At 36.8% G+C, this 18,432-nt stretch overlaps 2 protein-coding genes across 2 annotated transcripts; both read right to left on the bottom strand.

The window, feature by feature from the left end:
* Positions 1–738: 738 nt before the first annotated feature.
* On the bottom strand, positions 739–18,124 carry LOC117341124 (vacuolar protein sorting-associated protein 26C-like). Its single transcript, XM_033902962.1, is given in 10 exon segments — positions 739–1,403; positions 1,405–1,454; positions 2,496–2,621; positions 6,757–6,853; positions 9,946–10,026; positions 10,774–10,848; positions 11,296–11,376; positions 12,095–12,244; positions 13,828–13,971; positions 18,052–18,124. Coding segments are annotated over 10 exon segments (888 nt in total). The 5' UTR covers positions 18,103–18,124; the 3' UTR covers positions 739–1,370.
* Positions 15,509–16,910, bottom strand: LOC117341122 (piggyBac transposable element-derived protein 4-like). Its single transcript, XM_033902961.1, has one exon. The coding sequence runs from the start codon at positions 16,876–16,878 to the stop codon at positions 15,637–15,639; it is 1,242 nt and encodes a 413-aa protein (XP_033758852.1). The 5' UTR covers positions 16,879–16,910; the 3' UTR covers positions 15,509–15,636.
* Positions 18,125–18,432: the final 308 nt, after the last annotated feature.

Here is an 18,432-nt window from a genome sequence, read left to right as displayed (position 1 = left end):
CTCATTATAAAGACTTTCCAGAGTTGTGAGCATATATGTCATACTGTTTTCTAGACATATCCATACCTCATATTTGCTAAAACAGTCTGTACTTTTCCGTAACATTCTGACCAAAGTTTTGAACCAAATTCATCAGTTTAATGTTCTCTAATTTGAAAGTTTGGTAATGTTCTCTAATTTGAAAGTTTGGTCAGAATGTTGGGGAAGACTAAAGACTGTTCTTACACAGAATTATCTTTGTGGGAAGGGTGGGAGGCAAATGCATTTAAATTAAATGGGTAAATGTTTTAATTATTTTATGGGTGGTGGGGTCTCTCAAAAAATGCCTCCCACCCCTCCCACACAGATAGTTTTGGTCCAACCCTAATGACTTTGATGACATTTATATAATCATGTGTTATATCAAACAAGCACAACATCTTAACATGAAATTTTAGACTTTTTTTCACCTGTGACATAAATATGCCATGCTTCAGTCATACAGTCGATTATTTAAGCATTGATGTCATTTTTTTTTTAGTTTCATCGGGGTATAACGGGGATGAAACAAATTTTGTTTGCAAACTGTATGAATCCGCATAGCTGATTCTTACAGAAGTTTGCAAAACAAATTAATTTTTGAAAATGATTTTCTAATTTAAAACATGTTTTATGTACAATTTTACTGGTTTTAAATGGGATTCTTTTTCTCAAATCAATACGCAACGTCAATTGTCGTATTGTGACGTCACATTTTTCGCGCCATTCTCGGAATTTCTTTCATAGAAGAATGAAAAGAATTTTTCGACCAATCACATTTGAGTATTTACCATGAAAACAAAGAAAAATTAATTATATCCTTTTAAAGAGCACCTATTTCAGATCACCTTCAGGAAAATTCATGAGAGTAGACCAAGCACTGAAACTTAAATTCTGGTATCTGTGATTATATGCTCATATGCTAACATTTTTTCAAATCTGATTTCTTCTAAAAATCTAATTCTACTCAGAATTCACTAGCACCATACATGTCTCGTCCATGGCACAAACTCATTTAACACTAGGTGTCTATGAACATGTCTATGAACTTACGCTCTTGAACAATGTCCATCCTTCAAAAATAATTGTTCTGTTTCCCTTTCTTTTGCAGAAACAATCCTTTTTTTTTCATAGAAAAATCTATAATTTCCATCTTCTTCAAGGGAAATAACTCTTGTCATAAAAAAGTTTTATAACAGAATGGAAGACTCAACATTTACTGAAAATGTTCCTGCTTTAAAAAGTCTTTTTTATCATTGGTAATGTAAACTCTCACTATAAAAGTCTTCATCATCACTAATACACATTCATACTGGCACCACTTGTCACACATTCTCAATGAGTCTTGGTCTCTAAAATCTCGTCAGCTTAATTGGGAAATTCTCCTGTCACAAGGTGGTCATCATGGAATACAATAACAATGTTGATTTCAAACTCTGAAAAAAAATCATTTTATAATTAAAGTTTTAAAACTTATATGGTAAACTATCAAGCACATGGCGGATTTATCATCAGATGAATGTTTTTGAAACTCAGAAATCTCTCATTTTGACAGAAAAATCACTACTTACACAAAATGTAACCAAAACTTTATGTACTTAGGAGCAATAACTTCCTTGTTTTTATACTTAACTCCATAAACTCATTAATAAACCAGAGAAGAACCTAAATTCCTAAACATCCTGTCATACTGAAAAATACATCAAAAGTGTGATTAAAGGGTCATTGGAAGAGAAAGATAAACATTTGTTTTTTTGCAGAAAGCACTCCTCCCTAATAAATCTTTATCACATTGTAGGTATGTATTAAAGTGTCTGTGGGGATGCATATATAATATGCCTCAGGTTTCATCAAGATATCTGTATATAAAAACCTATGCCCATTACTAAATTGGATGGAAACTTTGGCACCTAATTGAATTTTTCAGCTGTACAATATACTTTTGGCCCCGTATATGACGCGACAGGTGGCGTTACTGGTCAAGAGGAAGTATGTGATTGGTCAATGTAGTGTTATATGGAAAATGCAGATATGCAGTTAAAAACGAAACAAAGTTAAGATTGAATGCAAGCTGAATCAATAAGTGGATGTATCTTTTCAAATGACCCATTAATAAAATTATATTTCCGATTCAAATGCAGTCTTATTATCACCAAAATGATTCAAACTGATATAATTTTGTTATCTGTGCTGCAACACATTACTTCGTTAATTAATTTATTTAACCAGCAGTTTTACATTATAACCATCAGCATTAAAACTATGCCGTTTATCTTTTTTTAAGATATTTCTTGTTTACTTTAACAAAGATTGCTGTACAATGTCTGGGTGATGCATGTTTTAAGTTTTATATAATATTTTAACTGTTCAATAATTAACCTTGGACAAAACTCACAAGATCCACAAAAATGAAAACAATAACCAGTACTAAGACATATGTATCTCATCATTCAAAGGAGCTGGGACATCATACATACCAACTTTAAAGTTGTTTGTAGATAATGTAGGGCAGGTGAACAGTCGTGGGAAGACCATGTGTATGGGGATCGCTATACCACGACACACATCTCCATCTGCTATCTGTATGTTCTGTATTTCCGTGGCTGAAATGAAGAATGAAGAAGAGTACTGTACAATTCATCATGTTAAGGGATTGTTTAATTTTGCTAGCTTTGGAGGAGAGAGTAACCAAACCAGAAAAAAAATAAAGAAAAAAAATAATGGAAATTTATACTTGTAGAGCCAATGTTCTTGAAAAATTGCAACTTTTTTACTTTAAAGAAAACGACAATTCTGCAGATTACAGTATCACACCGAATGCGAAGTACTATCCCCCACAGATTGTGAAGTACTATCCCCCACAGAATGTGAAGTACTATCCCCAACAGAATGTGAAGTACTATCCCCCACGGAATGTGAAGTACTATCCCCCACAGATTGTGAAGTACTATCCCCCACAGATTGTGAAGTACTATCCCCTACAGAATGTGAAGTACAGTCCCCCACGGAATGTGAAGTACTATTCCCCACAGAATGTGAAGTACTATCCCCTACAGAATGTGAAGTACAGTCCCCCACGGAATGTGAAGTACTATCCCCCACAGATTTTGAAGTACTATCCCTACAGAATGTGAAGTACTATCCCCCACAGAATGTGAAGTACAGTCCCCCACAGATTGTGAAGTACTATCCCCCACAGAATGTGAAGTACTATCCCCCACAGAATGTGAAGTACAATCCCCCACAGAATGTGAAGTACTATCCCCTACAGATTGTGAAGTACAGTCCCCCACAGATTGTGAAGTACTATCCCCTACAGAATGTGAAGTACTATGCCCCACAGAATGTGAAGTACTATCCCCCACAGAATGTGAAGTACAATCCCCCACAGATTGTGAAGTACTATCCCCCACAGATTGTGAAGTACTATCCCCCACAGAATGTGAAGTACTATCCCCCACAGATTGTGAAGTACTATCCCCCACAGATTGTGAAGTACTATCCCCCACAGATAGTGAAGTACTATCCCCCACAGATTGTGAAGTGCTATCCCCCACAGATTGTGAAGTACAGTCCCCCACCGATTATACACCAAGAAATAAAAAACTTTTTCCTTTGATGTTGGTAAAAGGTGATAAGTATTTCAATCAAAGTTTAAAGTGTCCTATTTTGGTACACGACATATCGTTGAAATATTCTGACCCAGCCTTTTGTTAAAATCTCAGCTGGGCTTGGTTTATTTTGTTTAACGTCCTATTAACAACCAGAGTCATTTAAGGATGTGCCTGGTTTTGGAGGTGGAGGAAAGCTGGAGTACCAGAGAAAAACCACTGGCCTATGGTCAATTACAGGCAACTTCCCCACATGGGTTTCGAACTTGTGTATGAATTGCCCCCCCCCCCCCCCCCCCCCCCCCCCCCCCCCCCATATACTTTAGTGTAGCAACTCTGACATTTCACACGAAGTCGGGCTCTATCCACTAATATCTTGATTTATATACTTAATTACAAACATCCATCAGTATGTATATACAGTGCATGTTTAACAGTACAGCATGTCCTAAGCTGTCATATTATATCAGTTTTATGAGTTTATGGTAATACATGCGTGATGTCCAGAAACATAAATAACAAGAGATCCCAGAGGGATCTTGGCGCCCACCATTGAATGTTCTTCATAGGTTCCATGTCAGATTGATCTTTTCCCTACTTTTCTCTTCTTCTAAGTCTTACTAATCAGTGTAAATTCAGAAGAAGCCTCTAGTACTTTTCAAACAAGGGAAACTTATATATAAAATTTAAGATTTAGGCACCAAGGGGGACCTATACATGGAATTTGAGAAAGATTCCTTCAGTACTTTCTGAGAAATAGCGATAACAAACTTCAATTGTCAAAATCCAAGATGGCTGCCTGTCGGCCATGTTGTTTTCTGATTTGTCTCAAAATGCAATATGAATAACTAGGCACCAAGGGGAACCTACATATGAAATTTCAAAAAGATCCCTTCAATACTATCTTAGAAATAGCGATAACAAACTTCAATTGTCAAAATCCAAGATGGCTGCCTGTCGGCCATGTTGTTTTCCGATTGGTCTCAAAATGCAATATGCATAACTAGACATCGAGGGGAACCTACATATGAAATTTCAGGAAGATCCCTTCATCAGTTTCTTAGAAATAGCGATAACAAGTTTCAATTTTCGAAATCCAAGATGGCTGCCTGTCGGCCATGTTGTTTTCCGATTAGTCTCAAAATACAATATGCATAACTAGGCACCAAGGGAAACCTACAGATGAAATTTCAGGAAGATCCCTTCAATACTTTCTTAGAAATAGCGATAACAAACTTCAATTGTCAAAATTCAAGATGGCTACCTGTCGGCCATGTTGTTTTCCGATTGGTCTCAAAATGCAATATGCATAACTAGACATTGAGGGGAACCTACATATGAAATTTCAGGAAGATCCCTTCATCAGTTTCTTAGAAATAGCGATAACAAGTTTCAATTTTCGAAATCCTAGATGGCTGCCTGTCGGCCATGTTGTTTTCCGATTAGTCTCAAAATACAATATGCATAACTAGGCACCAAGGGGAACCTACATATGAAATTTCAGGAAGATCCCTTCAATACTTTCTTAGAAATAGCGATAACAAACTTCAATTGTCGAAATCCAAGATGGCTACCTGTCAGCCATGTTGTTTTCCGATTGGTCTCAAAATGCAATATGCATAACTAGACACCGAGGGGAACCTACATATGAAATTTGAGGAAGATCCCTTTATTATTTTCTTAGAAATAGCGATAACAAACTTCCAATTGTCAAAATCCAAGATGGCTGCCTGTCGTCCATGTTGTTTTCCGATTAGTCTCAAAATGCAATATGCATAACTAAGCATCAAGGGAAGCCTACATATGAAATTTGAGAAAAATCCCTTCAGTACTTTCTACGAAATAGCGATAACAAACTTCAATTGTCAAAATTCAAGATGGCTGCCTGTCGGCCATTTTGTTTTTCCGATTAGTCTCAAAATGCAATATGCATAACTAAGCATCAAGGGGAACCTACATATTGAATTTGAGAAAGATCCCTTCAGTATTTTCTGAGAAATAGCGATAACAAACTTCAATCGTCAAAATCCAAGATGGCTGCCTGTCAGCCATGTTGTTTTCCGATTGGTCTCAAAATGCAATATGCATAACAAGGCACCTAGGGGAACCTATATTTGAAATTTGAGAAAGATCCCTTCAGTGCTTTCTGAGAATTAGCGATAACAAACTTCAATTGTCAAAATCCAAGATGGCTGCCTGTCGGCCATGTTGTTTTCCGATTGGTCTCAAAATGCAATATGCATAACTAGGCACCAAGAGGAACCTATATATGAAATTTGAGGAAGATCCCTTCAGTGCTTTCTGAGAATTAGCGATAACAAACTTCAATTGTCAAAATCCAAGATGGCTGCCTGTCGGCCATGTTGTTTTCTGATTGGTTTCAAAATGCAATATGCATAACTAGGCACCAAGGGGAACCTACATATGAAGTTTGAGAAAGATCCCTTCAGTACTTTCTGAGAAATAGCGATAACAAGAATTGTTTACGGACGGACGGAGGGACGGACGACGGACCATGGACGCAGGGCGATTTGAATAGCCCACCATCTGATGATGGTGGGCTAAAAATGTACAAATAATGTCATGTGTAGGTCACTTTTCAATGTATTTAATAATTCTAATATATTGTATCCTAGACTGATACCAAATTATACTGAAATTTACACCACAATTAACAAACGACAGTATTATAAAAGAATTTTTGCGGACAAGGGATGCTTGTCACCTTATCAGTTACCTCCCTTGGACCAGATAGGGTATAGCTGAGAGCTATATATGAACCCGGTAGTGCTGAAGAGCATGGTGCTGAAAAGCCAGGGCCGCCTAATTTATTTTTTGAACATGTATTAATTTCAGTACTATAAACAATGATATAACTACTGGTTTTAAGTTTTTATTCAGATAACAAAATAATCTTACCATCCTAGCTAGGTGTTAAGATAATAGAATAATCTTACCATCCTAGGCTTTAAGATAATAGAATAATCTTACCATCCTAGGCTTTAAGATAATAAAATAATCTTACCATCCTTGGCATTCAGATAATAAAATAATCTTACCATCCTTGGCATTCAGATAAGAAAATAATCTTACCATCCTTGGCGTTAAGATAATAAAATAATCTTACCATCCTTGGCGTATCCTTCTGCACACCCACAGGTCTCCACTCGTACCAACTGTATCTCTATAGATTTGATTTGAGACTCACAGCTGTCAACCATCAACTATTGATACAAACAGATATAAACAAGTGTTTAGAAGGAGATAGTTAGGAATGGTATCAACCACAAACTCTTAACACAAGCAACTAACATATACATATGTCTAGTGACTGGAGCAGGGTAAACCCTTTCTCTCTGTTTCTCTCTATCAGTGTCTATATCTCTTCAAGTCTCTCTCTCTCTCTCCATTGCTCTCTAAATGTCTATCTCTTCAAGTCTCTCTCCGTTGTTCTCTTTCTCTGTCTATATCTTTTCAAGTCTCTCTACATTGTTCTCTAAATGTCTATCTCTTCAAATCTCTCTCTCCCAATCGGTTTCTATTTCTGTTCTCTAAATGTCTATCTCTTCAAATCTCTCTCTCCCAATCGGTTTCTATTTCTGTCTATCTCTTCAAGTCTCTCTCCATTGGTCTCTATCTCTTCAATTTTCTCTCCATTGCTCTCAATCTCTGTCTATATCTCCAAGTCTCTCTCTCCATTGGTTTCTATTCTGTCTATCTCTTTAAGTCGCTCTCCATCTCTTCAAGTTTCTCTCTGTCTATATCTCTTCAAGTGTCTCTCCATTGCTCTCTAAGTGTCTATCTCTTTAAGTCTCTCTCCATTGCTCTCTAAATGTCTCTCTTTAAGTCTCTCTTTAAGTCTCTCTCCATTGCTCTTTCTCTGTCTATATCTCTTCAAGTCTTTCTCCATTACTCTCTATCTCTGTTTATATCTCTTCCAGTCTTTCTCTACATTGCCTCTAAATGTCTATCTCTTCAAGTCTCTCTCCATTGCTCTCTAAATGTCTATCTCTTCAAGTCTCTCTCCATCGGTTTCTATTTCTGTTTATCTCTTCAAGTCTCTCTCCATCGATTTCTATTTCTGTTTATCTCTTCAAGTCTCTCTCCATTGCTCTTTATCTCTGCTTATCTCTCTCCCTCTACATGCAACAAGAGATCCCAGAGGGATCTTGGCGCCCACCATTGAATGTTCTTCATAGGTTCCATGTCAGATTGATCTTTTCTCTACTTTTCTCTTCTTCTAAGTCTTACTAATCTGTGTAAATTCAGAAGAAACCTCTAGTACTTTTCAAACAAGGGAAACCTATATATAAAATTTAAGATTTAGGCACCAAGGGGAACCTATATATGGAATTTGAGAAAGATTCCTTCAGTACTTTCTGAGAAATAGCGATAACAAACTTCAATTGTCAAAATCCAAGATGGCTGCCTGTCGGCCATGTTGTTTTCCGATTGGTCTCAAAATGCAATATGCATAACTAGGCACGAAGGGGAACCTACATATGAAATTTCAGGAAGATCCCTTCAGTGCTTTCTGAGAATTAGCGATAACAAACTTCAATGGTCAAAATCCAAGATGACTGCCTGTCGGCCATGTTGTTTTCTGATTGGTCTCAAAATGCAATATGCATAACTAGGCACCAAGGGAAACCTACATATGAAATTTGAGAATGATCCCTTCAGTACTTTTTCAGAAATAGCGATAACAAACTTCAATTGTCAAAATCCAAGATGGCTGCCTGTCGGCCATGTTGTTTTCTGATTGGTCTCAAAATGCAATATGCATAACTAGGCACCAAGGGGAACCTACATATGAAATTTGAGAAAGATCCCTTCAGTACTTTCTCAGAAATAGCGATAACAAACTTCAATTGTCAAAATCCAAGATGGCTGCCTGTCGGCTAGGTTGTTTTCCGATCGGTCCCAAAATGCAATATGCATAACAAGGCACCAAGGGGAACCTACATATGAAATTTGAGAAAGATCCCTTCAGTACTTTCTCAGAAATAGCGATAACAAACTTCAATGGTCAAAATCCAAGATGGCTGCCTGTCGGCCATGTTGTTTTCTGATCAATCCCAAAATGCAATATGCATAACTAGGCACCAAGGGAAACCAACATATGAAATTTGAGAAAGATCCCTTCAGTACTTTCTCAGAAATAGCGATAACAAACTTCAATTGTCAAAATCCAAGATGGCTGCCTGTCGGCCATGTTGTTTTCCGATCGATCCCAAAATGCAATATGCATAACTAGGCACCAAAGGAAACCAACATATGAAATTTGAGAAAGATCTCTTCAGTACTTTCTCAGAAATAGCGATAACAAACTTCAATGGTCAAAATCCAAGATGGCTGCCTGTCGGCCATGTTGTTTTCCGATCGGTCCCAAAATGCAATATGCATAACTAGGCACCAAGGGAAACCCACATATGAAATTTGAGAAATATCCCTTCAGTACTTTCTCAAAAATAGCGATAACAAACTTCAATGGTCAAAATCCAAGATGGCTGCCTGTCGGCCATGTTGTTTTCCGATCGATCCCAAAATGCAATATGCATAACTAGGCACCAAGGGAAACCAACATATGAAATTTGAGAAAGATCTCTTCAGTACTTTCTCAGAAATAGCGATAACAAACTTCAATGGTCAAAATCCAAGATGGCTGCCTGTCGGCCATGTTGTTTTCCGATCGGTCCCAAAATGCAATATGCATAACTAGGCACCAAGGGAAACCCACATATGAAATTTGAGAAATATCCCTTCAGTACTTTCTCAGAAATAGCGATAACAAACTTCAATGGTCAAAATCCAAGATGGCTGCCTGTCGGCCATGTTGTTTTCCGATCGGTCCCAAAATGCAATATGCATAACTAGGTACCAAGGGGAACCTACATATGAAATTTGAGAAAGATCCCTTCAGTACTTTCTCAGAAATAGCGATAACAAACTTCAATGGTCAAAATCCAAGATGGCTGCCTGTCGGCCATGTTGTTTTCCGATCGGTCCCAAAATGCAATATGCATAACTAGGCACCAAGGGGAACCTACATATGAAATTTGAGAAAGATCCCTTCAGTACTTTCTGAGGATTAGCGATAACAAGAATTGTTTACGGACGGACGGACGGACGGACGGACGGACGGACGGACGGAGGGAGGGACGGACGGACGGACGGACGACGGACCACGGACGCAGGGCGATTTGAATAGCCCACCATCTGATGATGGTGGGCTAAAAATGTGTATAAATTATAAAAAACATAATCTGAGTCTTGAATGGCAAATGACAGAAAGAAAGTATTAAGATATAGTTACCTCCCCTTTCAAAGGTGTTGTGATACATAATGTTGATGTCTCTAATTTTCCTCGCACTTTGAACTTGGGCACATTTTGTTTCTAAAAACACAACAGGCATTCAAAATTGATAAAAATGTTTAATTACTGACTAAGTCAACAACTGTATAAAACTTGGACATTATTTGTTCTGTTATTTTTTGGAAATAGATAAATGCAACACAATGAGGCAGAAACAAAGAGAAATTCTTCATAAAAAACTTAACAGTACGTATGGGCGACTCCAGTGAAATATCTACCCAACGACAGGAATCATTGTTGTACCAAGTTATAAAATCTGAACATTTTCAGTACAATAAGCTGTGTTGTCTCTAGCACCAGCCAGGGCTTTTTCTGGAGGCTTTTTGGGGGCGTTAATGGGCCCCTTTCCCAATTGAAATTATTTCATATTTAAGCCAAATTCCCAAAATTTACAGTTTACTCCTGAAAAAAATTTTCCCAATGCACCAATTTTCTTCCCAAACTGATACCAAAAAGCCCTTTCTCAAACCAGTGAGAAAAAGCCCTGCCAGCCATCATAGGATTTCTTTATTTCTAGTGTCCTCCTGTTATAACTCATAGCATATTTACTGGATATTGGCACTACATGTAAACTTTTGTTCCTGGAAATCCATACATTTTGGTCTTTTTTTTAATTACCAATCATAATTGCGATGTTTTGTAATAGGAAATTCCTAGTGATTGTGATAGAGCATTCCTCATACACAATTTGTAATCCAACCACAACATTCCACGATATGCAAAATGACACCTCAGAGTTTCTGTGTAATTGTGAATCACTATACCAACCTCTTTCACATTGGTTAGAGTTTCTGGTGTAATTGTGAAGTTCACTGGTTTCAACTTGGGTTTTTCATCTTGATTCTGAATAGGAGCAGATTGATAAAATTACACAATGTTTTTTATCACTTACCTTTTGATAAAAAAGTAACAGAAATGTACACTTAAGTGAGAATTACATTTCAAACAGTGATAACTGTTTTGTTAATGTTCCATGTCAGTATTCAAGGACCTATAATTTTAGTCAAACTCGGACCTATAATTTTAGTCAAACTGCCAGGTAGACATTTGGTCATACTTTTAAATAAGATGGAAATATACAAGCACATCTAATTGATGGTATTTATTACATTGTTTGAAAAATCTTCAATAATTCAACTTTATTAAATAACATGTCTGAAAGACATTAATTACTGTTAAAAATACAATGTCCTAAAAAAAAACCCGAGTTCATCAACATTTGGGGCATCTAGTATTCAGCTAGATATAATTTACTGTTCAGTGAGTGGTACAAGTTTATACAATCTTTACCTTATACTCAACAATGAATTCACATGTTTTTTGTAGATCTTTGTTCAGCAGTGACCTCTTCATGTCAGCTTTGAGCGTATACTGAAATGAGACAAATTTGTATTAAAACAAACAGTTTCTAAAAATACTATCGAGTACTAAATGTTAAGGCCCGACAAATAACAAAGAGGAGGAGAACTCTTTAACGAAGGTTGTCATACCGTACATCTTTTTATTTGTATGGGAAATATTTCTGTTAATGGCCCTGTTGCATTCAGGTTCTCCTCTTGTACACAGGGACTTAGTGATTTATATACCTTTTTCTGGAATGGGGCCAGGGCCTTTAATATTGGGAAATTTAGTGTTTTAACTTTTATTTAATACATACTTAACAATTGACCAATAATGTTGTAAAACAAGAGGTAGTTTATCTAGTGACTAGGTAGTTTATCAAATGATGAGGTAGTTTATCAAATGACGAGGTAGTTTATCTAGTGACGAGGTAGTTTATCAAGTGCTAGGCAGTTTTTCCAGTGATGAGGTTTTTGATCGAGTAACATGGTAGTTTATCTTTCAACTTTCAACATCTTTTTTTTTTTTTACATTTTCCAATGGGTAAAACAAAAAAATAATTGGGCAAAATGTTAATCACTTTGAAACATGAATGCAGACTGAATATGAGCTCCAAACTTAGGGTTAAGAAAAAACATCGGACTTGGCAGGAATTTCCAACCCACAGTCCCTCTGCTCTGGTATACATGTATAAATTATAACTTTTGAACAGCAAAACAAAAACGCCATGATAGGTTCTCATACATACCTGTATGTTAACAAAAACTCCATGATAGGTCTCATACAGAGTTTTATTTCCCTTGGCTTTCAGTGGAATCTCAAAAGGGATCTCTGTTTTTCCTGAAGGAAGGCGACCAGGCTTGGCAATCTCTAGTGTATAGTTTACCAATTGGATGGGCTAAAAAAGATCAGAGAGAAAAAAATTAATTAATCATCTTTATAATATTTTTTTTTTGCAGTTTCCCTTATCAATATAATTGATTGCACAGGGACTTCTATTCTATGACCAAGGAATATGACAAGTTCCTGTGCACTGATCATGTTTCTATGAACCAGAATGAAAACTTATGGTCTGATCCCTAGATCACTCAAATGATGCATATGTAACCCTAGATATAATAATGTGATCTAAAGATAAGACCATAGAGTTAATTAAGTTGTAATTACTGGTCATAGCAATGTGTCAGGTCCCTGTGATTCAACCTTGTAGTATCTAGATCAATATCTATCATGTGGTGGTGTTAATGAACCAGGACTTTTATAACTGCATTAATTTGGGATGAACCTTTTGCCTCAATTTGAAGGGAAAATGTTGAATTGACAAGGAAAAAGTATTTGTTTAAAATCTAGCTGAAAAAAATAAATATTTTCATTTGGGAATAAGGCCACAAACTTTTTATTTTAAAAAGGGCCTTGGGCCTGTTAGATTGCAACAGATGAGTAATTTGCATAATGTTGTTTTTGTTGTTGATAATACAGTATCTATATAAGCTTGACACATTTTGATCTCAAACTATTGATAAAAATATGTCATAATGTCAGTTAACCAGGGATTTTTTATCACCAAATCAGGATGTGGCCATGCGACTCATTTTGATTTTATTTTCAGTTGACTGCAATTTTTTTTAATTAAGCTTAAAGATGAAGAGAACATATATACATAAAAATTATGTCCTTAAAACCCACAAAAAACTTTTTAATACCCAAAATACTGTAATACATTCATTGCATGATTACCAGTAGTCAACCCAGGAAAACTACAACAGGAAAATCTTAACCTTCTTTAGACTAACCACAAATTGTGCATATGATATAAACATATTTGTAGTAACACAAATGATGCAGGAAGATAAATTCATGACTCATGTCCTGAATGCAATCCTCAAATTCACCATCTAGTAGACTGAAGTACCTCGCCAGTAATAACCCCCCCAGCTTATATCAAGGGTTTTCCCTGTAATTTTGATATGCGGGGTCCCAGCGACTCTCAGATGTGACAATTATATTGGAAGTCCTATTTTAAAATCCTAGAGCCCCATGACATTTTAAAATTGACAAAATCAGGGTAAAACATCCAAGTTGGTTATCAGGTATAACAATGTTGCCTTAAGTAATAAACCACAAACACAATTAAACACTAGTATTAATTGAAATCAACTCTTATTTCTACATTGTTTTCAGAATTACAATGCATCCCCAGGATGCACAGACGTTTAGTTTGGGAGCCCTTTATGTTTTTTCTGCATGCAAGGCACAGGAAACCTGCAGTGTCAGGGAAAACTCTGTTCCTACATGTATACTACATCCACATTATTAATGGTGCGATATGATGATAATGATTATATATTACTACATTAAATTGTCACATAAAACTTCTGTCATTTCTTTTGCTCATTTTTACATGTTTTCGCTATTTTGGTGGGGACTGAGAGATCTAGACTTGCCTGTTTTTAAAAATGTCTGAATAATCTGTTTACTTACCTTCAGAGAGTTGTAAAAGGCTTCAAACAAACCAACACTTTTGGCGCTGAGCTGTAGAGTGACAGCCCCCTCCATCGCAAGGAGGATACCTTGATGTTGCAGATCGCTTCTGCTCTCCACCACCACCACTCCAGACACGAGGTCCTGAAACAATCAAGTGATCAGACATACATAGCATGATACCATCACACCGGACACGAGGTCCCGAAACAACGAGGTCCCGAAACAACGAGGTCCCAAAACAGGAAGTCAAGACATCTATATATATATACATTATTTTTTAATTACGCTCGGCTATGGGGACGAGGTCCTGAAACAGGAAATCAGACATCTAAGAGTCATCAGTTTAGATATAAAATATATATATACAAGGTTTATCTTTACACCAATAGTATACTGACAACGCACACTTGTATGCATTGTTACGTATACTGTTTGTGTAAGCTAAACCTTACTCCGGACATAAAGTCTTGAAACAGGAACTCAGACATCTATGGCCTTGCACCATATATATATGCATGTCGCATCTTTAGGTCTTGTACTGTGTACATCCTTACAACTTGTTCCATGTACATCCTTATAGGACTTGCATCAAATTAAAACATCCTAAGGACTTTTACCACGTTCATCCTTAGGACTTGAACCATGTATCCTTATAATAGGACTGGTACCATAATACTACCATGTACCCTTTATATTGGACTGGTACCATGTATCCTAATAGGACTGGTACCATGTACCCTTATAGGACTGGTACCATATGTATCCTTATAGGACTGGTACCATGTATCCTAATAGGACTGGTACAATATATGTACCCTTATAGGACTGGTACCATGTATCCTAATAGGACTGGTACCATGTACCCTTATAGGACTGGTACCATGTATCCTAATAGGACTGGTACAATATATGTACCCTTATAGGACTGGTACCATGTATCCTAATAGGACTGGTACCATGTACCCTTATAGGACTGGTACCATGTATCCTAATAGGACTGGTACAATATATGTACCCTTATAGGACTGGTACCATGTATCCTAATAGGACTGGTACCATGTACCCTTATAGGACTGGTACCATGTATCCTAATAGGACTGGTACAATATATGTACCCTTATAGGACTGGTACCATGTATCCTAATAGGACTGGTACCATGTACCCTTATAGGACTGGTACCATGTATCCTAATAGGACTGGTACAATATATGTACCCTTATAGGACTGGTACCATGTACCCTTATAGGACTGGCACTATGTATCCTTATAGGACTTATAGGACTGGTATCATGTATCCTTATAGGACTTGTACCATCTATCCTTATAGGACTGAACATTGTTAAATATATGTTTCAAGCATTTATATGTGTTTGTTATCATTGATTTCTAAATACAGCAGTAAAAGTAGAATTTTTCCTGAAGAAAGTTACACTTATTACTTATATACCTCAGGTAAGTTCAATTTATATTAGGTAATAAGATCATGGTATTGTAATTAATGACCACAAATATGTACGGGTAATCAAAATCCTTAGTATATTAATGCTAACAGTGTATACGTAATGTACCTACATAAAACAACATTTTGGTAATGAATCCTCCAAATAGGCACTAATGTGATGTACTGGTAGAATCATCTTATCAGCTAAGTCTGATGACTGTTCCTCGTTGGTCGATATATAAGTCAACAACAACAGGCCAGGTGAGATATACAGGTAAATATTTTCAAATGCCAATTCCAAAAATAGTAAGTTTTTAAAGCATTAATTTAGTCACTTTTCACACAAGTTCAGTTTGAGAATTAATTAGTTTCTGTCGTGATAATCAGTAAAACATCCAACTCTGCACAAGGGCACAGTACAGAACTGGCACATGAAAGATGTCTCCACTGCACGTCCCTTCGGAGTTTTACGTCCTTGTTTCACACATTCCCGACACACCCTCTTTCGACCCTCAATCCTCACTAGCTTGTGATGACTGATATCATGATCACCAAGAACAGGATGATTTTCCTCCTTTGTGGACCTCCTAATTCCAGCTCGATGTTTCCTGGACGTAAATCCTGCCCGCAACTGATCAGCAACATCAACACGGAATTGTAGGTGATCATAATATTTCTTCGGTGTGGGAACTTTTTTCTCCGTTTTTTTATATAGAATCCAAGCATTTACAACAGCTAAGTTCACAATGTACCACATGACATATCGCCACCACTTGTTTCCTGGTCTTCCGACTGGATAGTAAGATTCCATTTGATGGAATCTGTCCACACTGCCCATGTACATGTCGTACGACACATTTACGTGAGGTTTATTCACATTCATGTGTGGCTGTTCTGATGTGGAGAGAAATGTTATCTGTGTTTTTTTATCCTTGAATGCTGTAGCAAGGAGATTTCCTTTCTGCATCTGTACAAGTTCACCCCGTGTTTTCAGTTTCGCCTTTTTTACATCATCTGGAATACCTTCTCTATTTGACATTATAGTTCCACAAACATAGGTATTTACACGCTCCAGATGTTCAGCTAATGTCACTGATGAAAAGAATCTATCAAAGTACAAATGTCTGTTTTGGTTGTGGTAAGGCTCAGATAAGCTCCAAACAACATCATACCCTAGCCCGTGTTTCCCATCAGCTCCATGTTTTTTTCCAGAATAGATCTGAAAGTTACAACAGTATGCAGTATCTACATCACAAATCTGCCATACTTTGATACCACATTTTCTAGATTTTGCTGACATATACTGTTTGAAGTGAACTTGCCCCTTGAAACCTATCATCTCTTCATCTATAGAGAGTTTCTGTCCTGGAATGTAGTTTTCTTTTAACTTTGGGACTATCATGTCAATCATGGTTCTTACTTTGAATAAAGGGTCATATCCTGGGTCGTTCCTATCAGGCATGTTACTGGTATCTCTCAGGTGAATATATTTGTTCAACTGCAAAAATCTCCCTTTTGTTAATATTGAACTAATGTATGGGTCTGAAAACCGTACATCTGTACTCCAGTAATTAGATAACCTTGGAAGTCTGCGTACACCCATCATTATGTTTACTTGAAATGAAGGAACATATCTCTGATGCTGACGTCGGAATCCACTTTGAATCTGGGCATTTTAGGTCTGCATATCTATTGGTTTCTTCTGCTACGGTTTCAAAGAAACTCTGGGGCAAAAATCTTGTAAAATATTGAAGCTGATTTGCGTCTGATGGCAAGCCATGATTCACACCTTTAGGTTCTGTGAAATTAGGCAAAACAATTTCTGATAAAGACCGAGTCCATTCCACATTCAATTTTTCGATTTCCTTTACATCAGCAGCTTTCGGATACATTCACCTCATCATCAGCAGCTATATCTATGTCCAAATATATGTCAGAAATTTCTTTTTTGATTTCTTGTTCATCACCAGATTCGACTCTGTAATCCACCTCATCATCGTCAGAAATTTCTTTTATTTCTTGTTCATCACCAGATTCGACTTCATCATCGTCAGAAATTTCTATGTCAGATTCATTGTAGAACTCGGCCTGTTCAATTTCGTGTTGCTTGAAAAGAAGTACTGATTTGGCCTCGTCGATGTCCTCGTCATCAAGGACAGAATCGTCCGACGACTCCATCGTTGATTGACTAAGTTCGAAAGTGCTGTCAAAAAACGATCAACCTGCTGATGACTCGCGCGTTAACCGGAATATTATACAATCGATCATAGTCACGCAAACGCTTGACAATACCGAACCTATATTCCGCTTCAGTTAAGTCGCTCGAGGCCGGTTTGGCAACGAAAGGCTCCACTTGACAATTAAATATTACAGAATAATTACACAATTTACCACGCCAAATAATAATTCAATCCGGAATGGCCTATAAGCACTTAGATGCAAGATTCTACGTTATTTTTTCTTCTTTAGAAAGTTGCCCAAAATTTCTGTTTGTGATTGAAAGTACATGAAGAATGTCTCAAAATTAAAAATGAATCTGTCAGATGCTTTTCTTTCGGCTATGATCTAGATACCAGACATCATATTTTACACCCTCTGTGATGCGCATGCCGCATCCGTGCAGTCTACTCGAGGCCAAGAGGGGTGTGAGTTATGTATTTATCTAGGTTAAATTTAGATCTATGGCATCAGGGCAATGCCATGTCCTAAATCAATCAGTCAATTTTCTACAGGGAACAATAAACCCATCTTGTCAATTTGACGACCGTGCCGAGCTTACCCCCTCTCTGTAAACTTTGTTGATTTTCTTTAAACGCAAGTCCAACGCCATTTTGACAGGTCATGTGACATATGTACAAAATTATCGCTTACACCATTATAAATTAAATTTACTGAGAAATGTGTGTATACTTTGCCCTAAATTTTGTGCAGGATTGTGTTTAAAAATCAATTTTCTCTCACGATATTAAAAGTACATCCCTCTCTTGACAATGAGCTTTCAATTTTGAATGATGTAATGGGCTACGTAATATTTTTGGCATTTTTATCTCCACCTTTTCGTATATTTTTTATTGTTTTGGCGTAAAAATGGACTATAATATTGTATCTGTTACAAACATATTAATTGAAAATACTTCTATTCTTATCGAAAAGACCTCAA

Source organism: Pecten maximus, chromosome 13 (assembly GCF_902652985.1).
Source record: "Pecten maximus chromosome 13, xPecMax1.1, whole genome shotgun sequence".
Taxonomy (NCBI): domain Eukaryota; kingdom Metazoa; phylum Mollusca; class Bivalvia; order Pectinida; family Pectinidae; genus Pecten; species Pecten maximus.
The sequence above is the reverse complement of the archived record's forward strand: the minus strand, read 5'-3'. Positions and strand labels throughout refer to the sequence as shown.

Excerpts from the sequence above, each read along its gene's own strand:
- LOC117341122 (XM_033902961.1), bottom strand. The coding sequence starts at position 16,878 with ATGATGGGTGTACGCAGACTTCCAAGGTTATCTAATTACTGGAGTACA.